Source organism: Salarias fasciatus, chromosome 14 (assembly GCF_902148845.1).
Source record: "Salarias fasciatus chromosome 14, fSalaFa1.1, whole genome shotgun sequence".
NCBI classification, from domain to species: domain Eukaryota; kingdom Metazoa; phylum Chordata; class Actinopteri; order Blenniiformes; family Blenniidae; genus Salarias; species Salarias fasciatus.
The window spans coordinates 33,818,051-33,833,824 of record NC_043758.1 but is presented as its reverse complement, the minus strand read 5'-3'; the positions used below and the strand labels follow the sequence as shown (position 1 = coordinate 33,833,824).

The following is a 15,774-nucleotide window of genomic DNA, read 5'->3' as shown; positions in this document are numbered from 1 at the left end:
CTGAAGTCCATGCCGAAGGACTTTCACTCTACTAATCATGATCGCGTTTAACATATTAAACATGTGTGGAAGTACATTTATTTAAACCTAAACTTCCAAGGCAATAACTTATGTCAGTGCAGGAAAGTAATTTTTAATTTCTTCAGCTGATCCACTTCTGCATTTTACATCCTAATGCTCATCTGTAATTCAGATGAATGGTTGCAAGAAATAGTTCATCTGTTCATTTGTGTAGCGAGACACTTTTAGAGGAAAAGGGTAAAAATCGAGGATGGCTTCAATATTTTAAAACGGCAGTCGCACTGAGGAATGTCACAAATCCACAGACCGTATCTGCTGGTTTCTGCCAGTATTTCTGCCGAGAGACGTCAGCGGAAGAATCCAGCGTTGGAAGCATCACCTGTTCAAACTCCAGTCTGCTCCACTAACTGTGATTGGCAGCGCACAGCTGTCTGAATGGGAAAACCGCTCTGATGATGGTTTTCTTTATGCTTTAATTCCTCATCGAGCCTCAGTGTGATCATCTGTTATGAGTGATTTGAAATCTGAAGAAGGAGAGGTATTAGAGGCAAAAACAGTGACTGAACAGTATATATATATACATACACACACACACACACACACACACACACACACACACACACACACACACACATATATATATATATATATATATATATATATATATATATATATATATATATATATATATATATATATATATATATATGTACTGTTGCACAGACCAGAGCTTTAAAAAAGCAAGAAAAAGTCACAGTTTGACTCCAAATCAACCTATTTTTGAAGGACTGCTGAAGATTTCATTATTCATTTACAGTTTTTATGTATTATTTTTTTGTCTTTGTGAACAGGCTTCTTGCCTCCGAGCCCTTGTGACTACACCAAGTACACAATCAGCTGTGTAATTTTAGATAAAATAGAAAGTGAAATAGAAAGAGTTTCATGTAGCCACAGAAAACTGAAAGAATTCAACACACAGGTGACAAGAATTGATGGAAATACAGCTGTTTTTTTTAATGAAGATGTGGCTGATATAGTCTTTCAATGAGCTCAGGGTGATTTATTTAACAGAAAGCTTCATCACGCCTTTATTAGACCCTCATTGAAATATGAATTGAAACATGAAAGGAACAGTCAATGTGTATTTCATACCTGATATCTTAAATTAAACACACTAATAATTATGTGCACTGACTGATGACAGAAGGTGATTTTCTGACACTGACTACAGGAAATACTTAAACATTACATCTGCTAAAAGGAAACCTGCTGAATTTTTATTTCAGCCACGGTTTGATTATTTTTTTCTTACATTCCTAATATGATAATCAACTAAACTTCACCTTCACCTTTTCCTTCAACTTTCATTTTTCAGCTCTTTCTTTTGGCCTAGATGAGACAAACAACTTTTTTTTTTTTTGCCCAATCTTTTTTTTTTTTTTTTTTTTTTTTCAATGCTGGCATGAGTGAGCCTTTCCCTCTGAACAGCCTGTTCGGCTGCTTAAAATACCTCCAGTACGTTTGTTTTCTGTCCATGCATTTCAAGTCCGCCGCCGTGATTTATCCCGCTGGCGGCGTAGATCCTGCCTACAGCGAGCTCATTATGGCGGCGCGATGGAGGCATTAGCCGGGATTATTAGATTTGGTGCGGAGTCGAAGGGGGCCCCCCTGTGAGATTCAGGTAATATGATCCTGGCGAGCAGACGGAGCGGGGTCCCAGCAGAAAACGAGCGGCGAGCCCGCGCTGGGTCCATCTTTTGGTAAAATCCAGCAGGACCCGACGCTAGGGAAGAGAGAACGGCTCGTGGGGGTCATGCGGTGGTGTGATGAGGGTACAGACCCGGGTTCAGAGAGGAGGGAGGTGCATGATGGGCCGTGGAGGGACGGTTTTCACGACAAAAGACCTCGACTCGTGTGTTGAATGTATCCGTTCCCATTGTGAATGAGCTTCCTGCTTCTTTTGAAGAACACATTACTTGTTAAAAGTTTCTTCACATAAGTGATGGGAGTGTTAAAACCTGCTGGCAGGAGGCGGACACGGACGACCAGCAGGGCACGCTGACGTACGAGGAGTTCTCCGTCTTCTACAAGATGATGTCCATGAGGCGGGACGTCTTCCTGCTGATGATGGCGTACAGCGACAGGAAGGACCACCTGACGGCGGACGAGCTGGCCAACTTCCTGCGTAACGAGCAGAAGGTGAGCGCTGGCGCCGGGCCGGGCGCTGTCACGCTCTCCCGCTGACACATTTTTGTGATGAGGTGCCCAAACCGCCGCCTCAATTTGAGGTCCAGCCGCTCGGCGGAGACGGGTTGGGTTTCTCAGGTTTTCTACTTGGTTTTTCTGTTTTTCCCCTTGTCTTACTCTGCAGTGGTGTAATTTTTCATCCTGCTTCACACACTGTTACCATCCCACAATGCCTCAGATTAACACCTTTCTGCGACTGAACCGCACGTTTGACATGGTCGGCGGTTTGGTTCCATCACGAAATAATGGCGAACGTCAAGAATCCTCCCGGCTTCATCTGTTATCCGCGTACATTGAATCCGTGTGATTTACATTGTCGGTTGGTGCGACTTCCATGTGTGTGTTTTCTCTCTGCAGATGACCAGCGTGACTTCTGAGCAAGTTGCAGAAATCATTGAAAAATTTGAGGTGTCAGATGAGAACAAACAAAGAGGCGTAATGGGAATTGAAGGTAATTTTCACTTTTCTTTTCCTTTCCAAAATCTCCTTTTTAAAAAAAAAAAAAAAAAAAAAATGTTGTGTTTCTCTCTTCATAACTGCCACGCCAGACTTTTCTGGTCATTTTTCTGACATCCTCTTTAATTTATGAACAGCTTTTCTGTCTCGTCCTGCATAAACAGGGTCAAACACCGGATGACATTTTACCGCAAAAATAAAAAAGTTCTCACCGTTGTTGGTACTGAGTAGTCACTGCATTATTGGTGTTTCAATAAATGAAGCTTTGATTACTAAGTATTGATTAAAAAAAGAGCAAAACAGACAATCTTATGAAACATGTTGAGATTCTGTATTTTGTATTTTCATAACATTTAAACTAGATGGCTTTAAAAACAAGGTAGGAAATATTTCAATTCCTATCTAATCAATGTAAAGTATCGAGATTTTTCACAGTGCGAATGAAATTGTGTGAAAAATAAGATGTTCTATTGTATTTTTTATGAAGCAGGTGTGATAGAAATGCTTCTTATCACTGTAGAAAACGCCACAAATGGAACATGATTGAAACAATCACCATGTAAAAACAAAAAGCAGAAGGTTCCATCTATATGCAAAAACATCTCTGATTTCCTGTGAGATCTCCACTCCTCATTATGAAAGATTTGAAAAAATCCGAAGGAACAATGGTGAGCGTTTTGCTATTTTTGTGTCTCATTACAGACTGCCATTTTAAGTAATACCACATGCGGCGGTGGGGTGACCTTAAATCAGGAGTAGCGAGGAAGGAGGAGGGAGCAGCAGTGTGAAAATTGAGAAATCGGAATGAAGGCGGAGGGAAAGAGAAAATGAGAGTGTGACAGAAATGAGAAGAGAGGCGGGGGGGGGGGGGGGGGGGGGGGGGGGTGTCTAATCTTGTCGTCTGCAGCATGAAGGCTAACTGTGTGTCTGGCTGACCAGACTAGTGCTCCCCGCTAAAATGTGTGGATCGATGTGAAGGTAATCCTGGAGCAGATGAATGTTTTCTCTCACCACGAGAAGGAAAACTTCACGTCTGTCTGCGCAGCTGAAATCCGTCCCGAGCCGTAATGAGCCGTGCGCATCGGCTTCCCGAAGAAAAAGAAAATCTTCCCTGTTTTTACATCGCATCCCGCAGTGTTTTCCACTTCTCTCCCGAACGCCGGTTCATTTTCCCTCCTTTTCAATTTCCACCGCTGCTGGTCTCATTTCTCTCCGTCCTCCCTGATGAAAGGCGGCTTTCTTCGCTCTCGCTCCTCTTCATGCTGCACCGCCTGAAAAAAGTTCACTGTTTGAAGTGAAGTGGTTTGAAACCTCATGACGCTAAAATGCTCTTACTGCATGAGGTTTTTATTATTTTTTTTAAATCACTGGAGTTCCGGTTGATGAAAAGATGCTGTAGATGTCAGTGGCGTTATCCGCCCATGATTGAACACTTTTATTCCTATTTATTGGAATTAACTGTCTGCTTCTCACAAGTAAAACTCCATTTAGATCATAGGTGTCTAACATAAGGCCCGTGGGCCAAATCCAGCCTGCAAGAGACATTTATGTGGGTATTTAATGAAAAACCCTCCAATAAAACTGTAAAAATTTCAGTGAAAAAAAAAATGTTTTTTTAAAACATATTTCTTACAAGCAATAGACGTATCACGGTCCTGCCATGACAGATAACTGGTATTAAACCTGCCTCTAAGCCACGATGAAGTCGGATGATCCCTGAACTGATTTAATATAATTTCAGGATGAGCATCCAAACAGAAATTAGTTATGATGTAAGAGAATTGCCAGAAAGTTGAAAGTATCCTGCAAAAAGGTGGATAAATATTACATAACACATTTTGTGGCAATTCAAAGACTTGTAGCTGGATAAAAACAAAAAAAGATATAATGAGGCTTTTACAATAGCTCTTTGATGTGCATGTATTAAGAAGACGCAATATAATTAAGCGTATTTGTTATTTTTGCAATAAAAATAATTGTTAGACTGAAACCATCCATGCACTAAACACAACCATCCTCATTAGGATTTCATCATTTGCCCTAAAATTGATGTTGGGTGAAGAACATTTTTCAGCATCATAATTAATCTCCTGATTTGTAGATAATCAGCTGAATACATATTAAGGCCCTTGAATTAAAATCAGCCGAAATGGATCATTAGGGGATCAACAAAGTGATAAAGAGTTTGGAATATCTGATTGTATTCACATTCCCAGGCTTCACAAGTTTGATGCGCAGTCCGACGTGCGACATCTTCAACCCTCTGCACCACTCGGTCAACCAAGACATGGATCAGCCGCTGTGCAACTACTTCATCGCCTCCTCGCACAACACCTACCTGACCGGAGACCAGCTGCTGTCCCACTCCAAGACCGACATGTACGCCTGGGTGCTGCAGTCCGGCTGCCGCTGCGTGGAAGGTACCGTCCAGACATGTCACCTGAGTGTGTTTCCCAGGGTTCAAACCGGCTTTGTTGGCTCCAGATAGGCTAACTGTGTGAACGTGAGTGTGTGTGGTTGTGTGCCCCTCTGTGTGTGTTTGTCCTGTACTGTAGCTGGAATGAGCCTCTGCACCCTGCAGCCTTTAGCTGAATAAGGTAGTATAGAAGACGGATGGATGGATCAATGGATGAAACAATTGGAGAAAGTGTGAAGACTGCAGTCAGTAATCTTTCTGGGGTCTGGTTTTATGTGATCTGTCTCTTTTTTATACTGGCCTGACGTACGGTGACACCCACGTTGGACAGGACTGTTATTCTTGTTCTTTTTACCACCAGCTCAGTTTTCTTCTCTGTAATTAAGTAATTTTTTCTTGGGTGTTTTTCGGATATGTAATTCAACTCACATTTAGAGGTTTTTTTTTTGTTTTTTTATACTTTTTATTTTAACATTTTTCAAATACCAATTTGCAAAGAAAATACAAACACAAAATCACAACAATAACATAATGGGGGAGGTTTTCCATGTTTTTTTTTCCTCTCCCTTCTTCTTCTTCTTCTTTCCGTCACTGGTGAGATTTGTCCTTAAACGCAATCCATCTCTGCCATTTTAAGTCCAAAGTCCCTTTCTCTGACTCTTAAACGGAAGATCAGTTTTTCCATTATGTAAATTTCCTCAATAATGTCCAGCCATAGCTGAGCCTTTGTGGGGGGGTCACTTTTCATCCAGTTCCTTGTCAAAGCCTTCTTGGCGGCGATGGTCAGTATTTTAAAGAGATATGCATCGTTCTTTTCAATTATTCCAACAGGTATTAGACCCAGATATAAAGTGCATGGATCTCGGGGTAGTATTACGTTTAACATTTCCTCCATCTTTCGAATCACATTATTCCAGAATGACTGTATTTTATTGCATGTCCAGAAGATATGGGTGTGATTGGCGTCCACATGCCCACATATCCTCCAACAGCTCTGTTGTAGCTTTAATTGTTTAGTTTTTATTTGAGGAGTTATAAAAAAGCGCATGAGGTTTTTCCATCCGAATTCTCTCCACGTTCTTGAGCTAGTTGAAGATTGCTGTGTGGTGCACATGGAGAACCAATCCTCCTCAGACAAAGTGATGTTAAGTTCTTGTTCCCATTTTGATTTCACATTTAAGGAAGTTCTTCCATTACATTCTTGGAGACAGCTATACAGTTTAGATACAATCTTTCAAGGAGTATTCTTGAATGCACCTGCCACTAATAGTATAATTTTTTTAATATCGTCTGATAAATGCCTCCTCACTTCATTTTAATAAAAGTGTCTGAGCTGTAAATAGCGATACAGGTCTCTGTTTTCTAGATCAAATTCTTGTTTGAGTTTTTCAAAGGTTTTAAATGTTTTTCCTTCAACAAGAGTGCATATTGTAGTAATCCCCCTTGCTTTCCACCTGATAAATGTTTCATCTACCACACCGGGACCAAAGTTAGGCACATGAAAAGGCCATAATAGTAATTTTCTGTCTCCTTCCATTTTGTTTTTCTTAACAGTATCAAACCATATTTTAAAAGTGTTTTTTAATATAGAATTTTTTTCTTTGTGGTCCTTGGATTCTTTCCCTCCTAATTTAGCAGAAGGTGGCACTTTATCTAAATTGAATTCTATGTTTTTCCACCTCGCTTGATATTCAGGGGAACACCAGTAAATAACGTATCTCAATTGAGCAGCGTAGTAATATTGTTTTAAGTCAGGCAGGGCGAGACCTCCTCGTTCTTTATCTAATTGGAGTGTTTTGAGCTTTATCCTCGGTTTAGCACCTGCCCAGATAAATCTAGATATCAATTTGTTCCACGTGGAGAATTGAGATTCTGGTATCCGTACAGGGAGAGAAAGGAAGAAATACAATAGTCTGGGCAGTATATTCATTTTTATCACCTCTATTCTCGAGCTGAAATCCATAATTAATGTTGACCAGTGTGTTATGTCTTTCTGAATTCTATCACTCAAAGTACAATAATTAAATTCATATAGATTATTTAAATTCTGTGTAATAATTACTCCTAAATACTTTAATGATTTTGAGTCCCACTTTAATTTATAGCTGCCCCTAATTCTGCTGTTTGGTGTATAATTTAAAAACAAAGGATTTGTGTTTTTTTTTTAATATTCACTTTATATCCGGACATACTACCAAAGTTTTCTAAAGTATTAAAAAGACTGGGTATTGTTAAATTTGGGTTCATCAAGTAGATTATTATATCGTCGGCAAAAAGACTTATTTTTTGATCTTCTTTTGCTATGTTAATACCCTCCAGTTCAGTATTTTCTCTTATATCCTGTGCTAACGGCTCAATAAACAATGCAAAGAGGGAGGGGCTGAGGCAACATCCCTGTCTTGTACCTCTATTAAGGTTGAAGCTGTCTGTTAGAGAGCCATTGATCGTGAGTCTAGCTGTAGAGTTACTATAGAGAGCTTTTATACAACTGATAAATTGTTTATTGAAGCCAAATCTCTCCAATACTTTATAAAGGAAGGACCAGTTAACTCTATCGAATGCCTTCTCGGCATCGAGACTTAATAAGGCTGCACTCAGTTCCTTTTTATTAATGTGTTCTATAATATGCAATGTGCGCCTGATATTGTCCTGTGTTTGTCTGCCCTTAATGAACCCAGTTTGGTCCTCATCTATTAAGTCAGGTAGAAGATTTTCCATTCTTTTAGAAATGATGGATGTGAATATTTTATAGTCTACATTTAGTATGGAGATCGGGCGGTAAGATTCACACAGCTCTTTGTCTTTGCCTTCCTTTGGCAATACCGATATAACCGCTTCTTTCCATGAAGGGGGAATTTTGGCATATTTAAGAGTCCAATTCAAAGATTCAAGTAATGTAGGTGCAAGGTCCTCTGCAAAGACCTTGTACCACTCACATTTAAAGGGTTTATCCTGCAAAAGCCCACAATGGGGTTTTCTTTAAAAAAAAAACAAACTCATATATCTACATTTGTTCACTTATAAATATAGTGTGTTGTTTGTTTGGGTAATGTGCTTTGAAGACATATTTAGACCTTTGAAGTGAATGATATTCCAATCAAATGGAATCAAAAGCAGTTATTGGGAACAGCACTTGCGCAAAGCTTGAGTATATGTTTTATTATTCTTTCCAACTCTGCTTATTGCCATGAATAATCAGCTGTGAAAATGCACTGTTGTGATTGAACGAATGAACTTCCTCACTACTTTACTTTGCAACAATCGCTCTTAACTTCCTTTAAAATGGCATCAGTGAGTTTAGTGATATAAAAGCAAAATTATTTTTCAAATCAAAACTAATGAAGCTTAAAATATCATCTAATGCAGGTGCTTAGTCCTCCTCTAGGGGGCATCAGAGAGCCGCAAGGTGGTACACAAACAGGAGAATAAAATCAGGGGTCAGGGGGATGCTTTATGGATGGATGGAAGGATGATGGCTGGATGGATTGAAATGGATGGGTGGATGGACGGACGGTGGATGGATGGATGAATCGATCGATGGATGATGGATGATAGATTGATGATGGATGGAAGAATGGATAGTTGGATGAATGGATGGATGGACGGACGGACCGATGGATGGACGATGGATTGATGGATGGTCGGATGATGGAATGAATGGATGGATGGACGGATGATAGACAGATGGTCGATGGACGAATGGACAGATGATTTATGGGTGGATGAATGGAGGGATGATGGAATGGATGGATGGGCGGTATATGGATGATGGATGGATGGATGGATGAATGCACTAATGGATGGATGATGGATGGGTGATAGACGGATGATTGATGGATGGATGATGGATGGACGAATGGATAGTTGAATGGATGGATGGACGGACAGACCGAATACTGGACGATAGATTGATGAATCGTTGGATGATGAAATGGATGGATGGATGGACGGACGATAGACAGTTGATGGATTGACGAATGGACAGATGATGGTTGGATGAATGATGAAAGGATTATGGATGGACGAATGGACAGATGATGGATGGGTGGATGGAAGGAGGGATGATGGAATGGGTGGATGGAAGGAGGGATGATGGAATGGATGGATGGACGGTAGATGGATGATGGATGGATGAATGGATGGATGGATGAATTGACCGATGGATGGATGATGGATGGATGATAGACGGATGACGGATGGACGAATCGACAGATGATTGATGGATATGCTATAGATGGATGATGGATGAATGGATAGTTGGATGAATGGATGGATGGACGGACGGACCGATGGATGGACGATGATTGATGGATGGTCGGATGATGGAATGAATGGATGGATGGACGGTAGATGGATGATGGATGGATGAATGGACAGATGATTTATGGATGGATGAATGGAGGGATGATGGAATGGATGGATGGGCGGTATATGGATGATGGATGGATGGATGGATGGATGAATGCACTAATGGATGGATGATGGATGGGTGATAGACGGATGATTGATGGATGGATGATGGATGGACGAATGCATAGTTGAATGGATGGATGGACGGACAGACCGAATACTGGACGATGGATTGATGAATTGTTGGATGATGAAATGGATGGATGGATGGACGGACGATAGACAGATGATGGATGGACGAATGGACAGATGATGGTTGGATGAATGATGAAAGGATTATGGATGGACGAATGGACAGATGATGGATGGGTGGATGGAAGGAGGGATGATGGAATGGATGGATGGACGGTCGATGGATGATGGATGGATGAATGGATGGATGGATGAATTGACCGATGGATGGATGATGGATGGATGATAGACGGATGACGGATGGACGAATCGACAGATGATTGATGGATATGCTATAGATGGATGATGGATGGATGGATGGATGGATGGACGGATGATGGTCGGATGATGGATGGATGTGAAACAACTGAAATGATACCAGTGACCTTAAATTCAGATTTCTCGGCTCCTCTTTGAAAACAGGACGCGTGAGAGGAAACAGGAATCTGTCAACACGCTCTACTTCCAGTGGTGAGGAAACATAAATATTTTCCATATTTATGAATAATTTCTGTTTTCTTTTCTTCCCGCAGTCGACTGTTGGGACGGTCCCGACGGGGAGCCGATGGTCCAACACGGCTACACTCTGACCTCCAAGATCCCGTTCAAGTCTGTCATCGAGACCATCAACAAATATGCCTTCATAAATAATCAGTGAGTCCAACCTACTTCTCAAACCGGAGACAGAACACTACGTTCTGAGCAGAAATCTGGCTTTACTGATTTCTGCTTTTGTTTACTGTCCTTTTTAACCTCGATTAAACTTCATTTATTTTCTCTAACTCCTATTATTAGTTGAATATTGTTCTCTGCTGCTTTGTGGCAAAATAGAGCAACTTGTACAACGGTTCATCTGTGTAATTAGCAAAATCTGCACGGTTTCTTCCAAAAACACTAACTTCCCTGCTTTTTGCAGTGAAATATTGATGACTCCGGCAGAAATTTGTCCCTATAGATTTCGCGATGAAGTTGCAGAAATTCGACGACCAGGTTTGTGTTTTCAGGCAACGCGGTGATTCCTGGCAGTAATTAGCAGCTATTACCGAGCCATCTGCTTAGCAGAGTTTCCTCTGGCTCCCTGAGGAGCCTCTGTTTGTCTCCGACGGCTCCAATAGTACCCAAAACAAAGTGTTGAGCGGCGCAGCGTCCTGCTGCCGCGCTGGCTCGCTGCGACGTCGACTGCGGCTGCTTATGATGGCGAGCGTCTGTGTTATGAAACCATTTGATTAGAGAGCTGCTTCAGAATCTGTTCATGCGGTTAAACAAGTAATGGGATCACATTTGGCAGCTCGTTTGAATTTCTTAATAAGATTAGTTCTTGGTTTTGTGTCAGATTTATTTTTGAGTCATCAACTTTTTAAGTTCTTGTTATTGTGCTGCTTGAAATCTTTTGCTGTTTAGTTTTTAAAGGAGACGTTTTGACATTTTCTGGAATACAGTGACTAACCCACTTTAATCTCCTTCAATACTACGGTGTAATCTGTAAATCCTCTATTATAAGTTGAGCTTATTTGTGTTTTTAATGCAGCCGAGGTGTCGACTTGGCTTGTTTCTCGTGTTGACGTTGAGCTGAGTTTACTGTTTTCAGGCTGTAACTTTGACAGTCTTGCAAAGCCATGCAAAAAGCAAGTGATGTTTATGAAATGTCACATAATCCTATTTAACACAAGTCTTTGATTGCAATTAATAGTAACGTTATCAAAAAATAAGGGTTACTGCAAAAAAAAAAAAAGTACCAGGTCTTATCTCCATAATGTCCATCCAGATGCATTATTTTGATATTACTCTTACTTTATCAGCGTTTCAGTGTAGTTCAGTAATTATAGCAGCTTTTTTTAAAATAATTTTTATCATTTTGTGACATTCTCAAAACATCACAGGGTAAAATAAAACTCTTTCCAACGTATTGAAGTATTTTACAGTGCCACAGGGTGTTTGTTCTTGGAAATAGGTCTGTAAAAGTGGTGCTGGATGTCAAATTCAGCTCCTGGTCAGATCTGGGTAACAGAAGCACAGCTTTCTCAGAAACACGATGTGATCTGAGAAACACCTCAGAAATTAGTTTCATTTGCACAAAATTGCATACAGTGCACACTGCTGTGTCCATGTCCTTTTCCATGCATATGAAATTAGCTACAGCATGTTTAAAAATGTTTTTTTTTTTCATAATTATAAAACCATTATTAAATAGTTTTTTATAATTATGAATAAATCCATATCTTTGTAAAAAGAACAGTTTCTCTGCAAAACCTGCTTCCACATTTTGTTCAGTAGAGGTTCTTCATATATTTAGACCAATACTGTTTAAAGTGGTTTTAACTGGTTCAATGCAGTGTTTACAGGCAGTACATTTACACAATGAAGTTTACTCTGAGTTAGAGCCACATTATTCTCTCAGGTTTCAAATCATTTCTGTTCATTTTCCCAGACCAACAGACTGTGCAGACAAACCTTTCTTCATGTCTGTTGATTCCTCTTTATTCAACCGTTGAACAGAAGAATCGGACTGAATGAGAGCCATGTGTGAAGACATGTCTCAATGCTGCTGGCAACAGCTAACTTTCCTGTATAGCATCAGCAAATCAATCCATTGATCCAGTTCTTCTGGTTGCATGTGTAATGGGAATGTATACAAAAGATGTTCATGCCTCAAATGAGTGAAACACTGTGGTTTATGTTGGAAGATATCAGAATGGAACTTAATGTTGCTGAACTGAATTAAACAGAAACCCATATGTTAAGTCATTTGTCCTTCTCAAATACCTCACATGCTAATTAGCAAACATTTGTGTGTGATATTGCAAACAGAGCAGTGTTATAGAGTGATCACCGCTCTCACCTTCTTTACATTCAGCTAATATTTTATCACCAGCGCCACCTGTTAATGTGATTAATGGCCCCTGGGTTTGTATTGAGATGGAACAATGGTCTCCCACATCTCTGTGTCTCTTTCTCACACACACACACACACACACACACACACACACACACACACACACACATTCTAGATGGCTCATTGAGCAGCCTCACTGTTTCACCTGGAGGAAATGAAACGAGTCTGGGTGTTATTCTCTCTGTTGTTGACTCTTGTGTTTTGCAGTGTGTGTATGTGTGTGTGTGTGTGTGTGTGTGTGTGTGTGTGTGTGTGTGTGTGTGTGTGTGTGTGTGTTTATAGATCAGAGGTTGAAGTGAAAGCGGTGCTTTGTCCCCCTGAGGGAAACCTGTCAGTCTGACAAACCTGACATTTGAGCTGCGCTGCGGTGTGGCCACAAGTCATTTCACCTTTTCTAAATGAAAACACACACACACACACACACACACACACACACACACACACACACACACACACACCACACCACACCACACCTACTCACATTCAGCAGGTCAGTGAGGTGAAAAGGTGCATGCAGCTGTGTTTTTATTATTTACCTCCTGTCTCTCTTCAAGTCCACCGGCTGAACACAAGTCACACAACCTCATTTTTTTTTTTTTTTTTTGTATTTTATATAAACCTAATGATGTTTCGTGACTCTTTTTTTTCAGGTTCCCCGTGATTCTCTCCATAGAGAACCACTGTAACATCCAGCAGCAGAAGAAGATCGCGCAGTACCTGCGAGACATCTTTGGAGACAAGCTGGACGTTGGAGACTTGATGCACCGAGACTCCAAAACGTTACCCAGTCCGAGCAGCCTGCAAGGCAAAATACTCATCAAAGTAAGGATAAAGCACTTCGACATCCATCCTTCCATCCACCCATCAGGTTGAAGATGTCGACCACCTGGGAATTGAAGCGAGTGTCTCTATCACTGTCCAGTGTGAAGTATTGCTGATTCTCAGTCCATATTTTATGCGCGTTGCATCTAAGGAAGAGGCAGGAGCGGCGGCGCCGCTAATTATTTCCCACGAACAGAAGAAGAAAGAGGGAGAGAAGGAGGAAGGACCGAACTAGGTCATTGTATTAATAATAGCAGTGAAGGAAGAGACGGACGGCGAGCTGGCAGATGATGAGTCGGTAGCAGATTGCTGGTTTTGAGTTTTAGCAACACTCGCAGTGCATGAACAGACCAAGGAACACGCGCAAGCACAACCTGCGAAGTACCTTACATGTCAAGCTTTTCATTATTTTAATTGCCACTAGTGGCAAAAATGCTCCCGGTTAGCTGAAGAAATGTTAAATATTTAAAGGCGTATTCAAAGGCTGCGGCTCTTACACCCCCACTCCGGAGAGATGTTGCCGGAATTTGGAAGCGAGATGATTAAAGGCTTTTTTAAGTTGGTAATTAGCCATTGTATTAAGATCTGAAACACATGTTAAGGAGTCAAAGTCAACGTTTGCCAGGCTGTTGGGTCGAGACCCGGGGCCTCATTGGCTCAAGTTGCTGTAGAAAGTGGCTGAATGGCGAACTCGCGCTGGCAGATCGCGCTGTCTCTTTGCATGCATTGCAAGTGATCGGCTAAGAACCACAGCGTGAGCGGCCTTCTTTTTACAATCCCAACGTCGAACTGACTAAAGAATGAACTAGTACTAATCTGAGAGCAGCACTGTGTACTTCTGATTTAGTATGTTTCCTACAACTGTACCGTTACTTGTAATTAGGGATAATTCAAGCAATGTACGAAACATTTCCTGTACTTTTTCAGCAGTAGTGTACAAGTACAGGCAGGGTGAGTTGACTTGAGAGTCGTCGTTGATACAATCATTTTCAGAGGGCATTAAAACCAAACATGCAACTCAAACTCCAAGGCTGACGGCCTCAGATCCCAGATCCTTATCCACCGGCGCTGTAAGGAGTCGTACAAGACAGACAGAGCTTCTGGATGAGCAAAGGGCTTTCAGCGCTTATTTGATTTCTTCGGAAGAAAAATCAGATAAAACTGACTTTATTTTTAATGTGAAGAAAGTCTGGTTTGTTTCCGAGGACGGAAGCCCCGAGCAGCATCTCTCCATCTGATGTCTGGAAAGTGAAAGAGCATTATTGATCTTTTCTAAAAGACCCTGTGCTCCCACTTCTCTTTCCTCCCTCCCCGCTGCCCTCCTTTGAGAGCCTTTCACCTCTGCCCATACCCCGGCGGCGCTCGAGGCCAGAGTCACGGGACGATGAAGAGAACTGCTGTAAAAGTGTGACAGTCACAGACGGACTGAGGGGTGATGGACTGCGTGTGACAGCGGTTGAAGTGAGGGCGACGGTGTCAGCCGGCGAGCAGGGTTGCTTTAAAATTGCAATCCAGTTCAATTACAAGTTACTTATCAAGAAATGTAATCAGTAACTTACTCCAATTACTTCAATTAAAAAGTAACATACCAGAATAATTTTAGTTACTTTTAGATTACCAGCAAACAAAGACTTAGGCAAATACAGTGTGTCATCCTCACTGTCATCCCCATTTTCACCTCCGGGAGGCAGAATTTACATCGTGCAGAGACGTTCTGGGTCTCATCTGACTAAAATACAAAATGTTGTCTAAGTTTCCATCCAGAGAATGAGTTTCTCTCCCTGGAGCAGCCATGTCTCCAGCAGCAGGTGGTAAAATCCATGGCAACGCGGGTCGTTTCATTCACGGTTAAACATGTAACAGTAGTGTGGGCGACTGCTCCACGATAGCGGCCGATGTGGCGTCTATCATTTTTATATCTGCGGCGTCTATTGTTTATAGATCTATGGTGGTGTCGTGATTTGTGCTGTAAAGTGCTTTAAAGTGCCGTAAAGTGTCACAATGTCTGTATACGGCGCGTATGTCTGTTGTAATTCTGGTATTCCGTCTGATTTCAAAAGTAATCCCGCTCAGTAATCCATGTTTTTTATCAGATATACCTGTAACGAGATTACATATTTTTTTAATGTACTTACATTTTTTTGTATCCTGATTACGTAACGCCGTTACATGTAATCTGTGACTCCCCAACCCTGCCGGCGAGATACTCCATGTTCCGCGAGAAGCTCCCAGTCTGCTGTTGGTGTTTGAGGAGGGAGCTGAGAAAATGTGCACTCCCACTCAGACCTTCAGAATAGCTCGCTAATGGGCTTCCACTGAGCTGGAAGAGCTTCAAGAA

General features: G+C 41.3%; 1 protein-coding gene across 1 annotated transcript in view; it reads left to right on the top strand.

The window, feature by feature from the left end:
• Positions 1-15,774, top strand: part of LOC115400491 (1-phosphatidylinositol 4,5-bisphosphate phosphodiesterase eta-1-like) — a 65,570-nt gene that overhangs the window by 34,738 nt on the left and 15,058 nt on the right. The window contains 5 exon segments of the mRNA XM_030108378.1: positions 2,050-2,220; positions 2,626-2,719; positions 4,941-5,144; positions 10,255-10,375; positions 13,265-13,436. Coding sequence (XP_029964238.1) covers positions 2,050-2,220; positions 2,626-2,719; positions 4,941-5,144; positions 10,255-10,375; positions 13,265-13,436 — 762 coding nt within the window.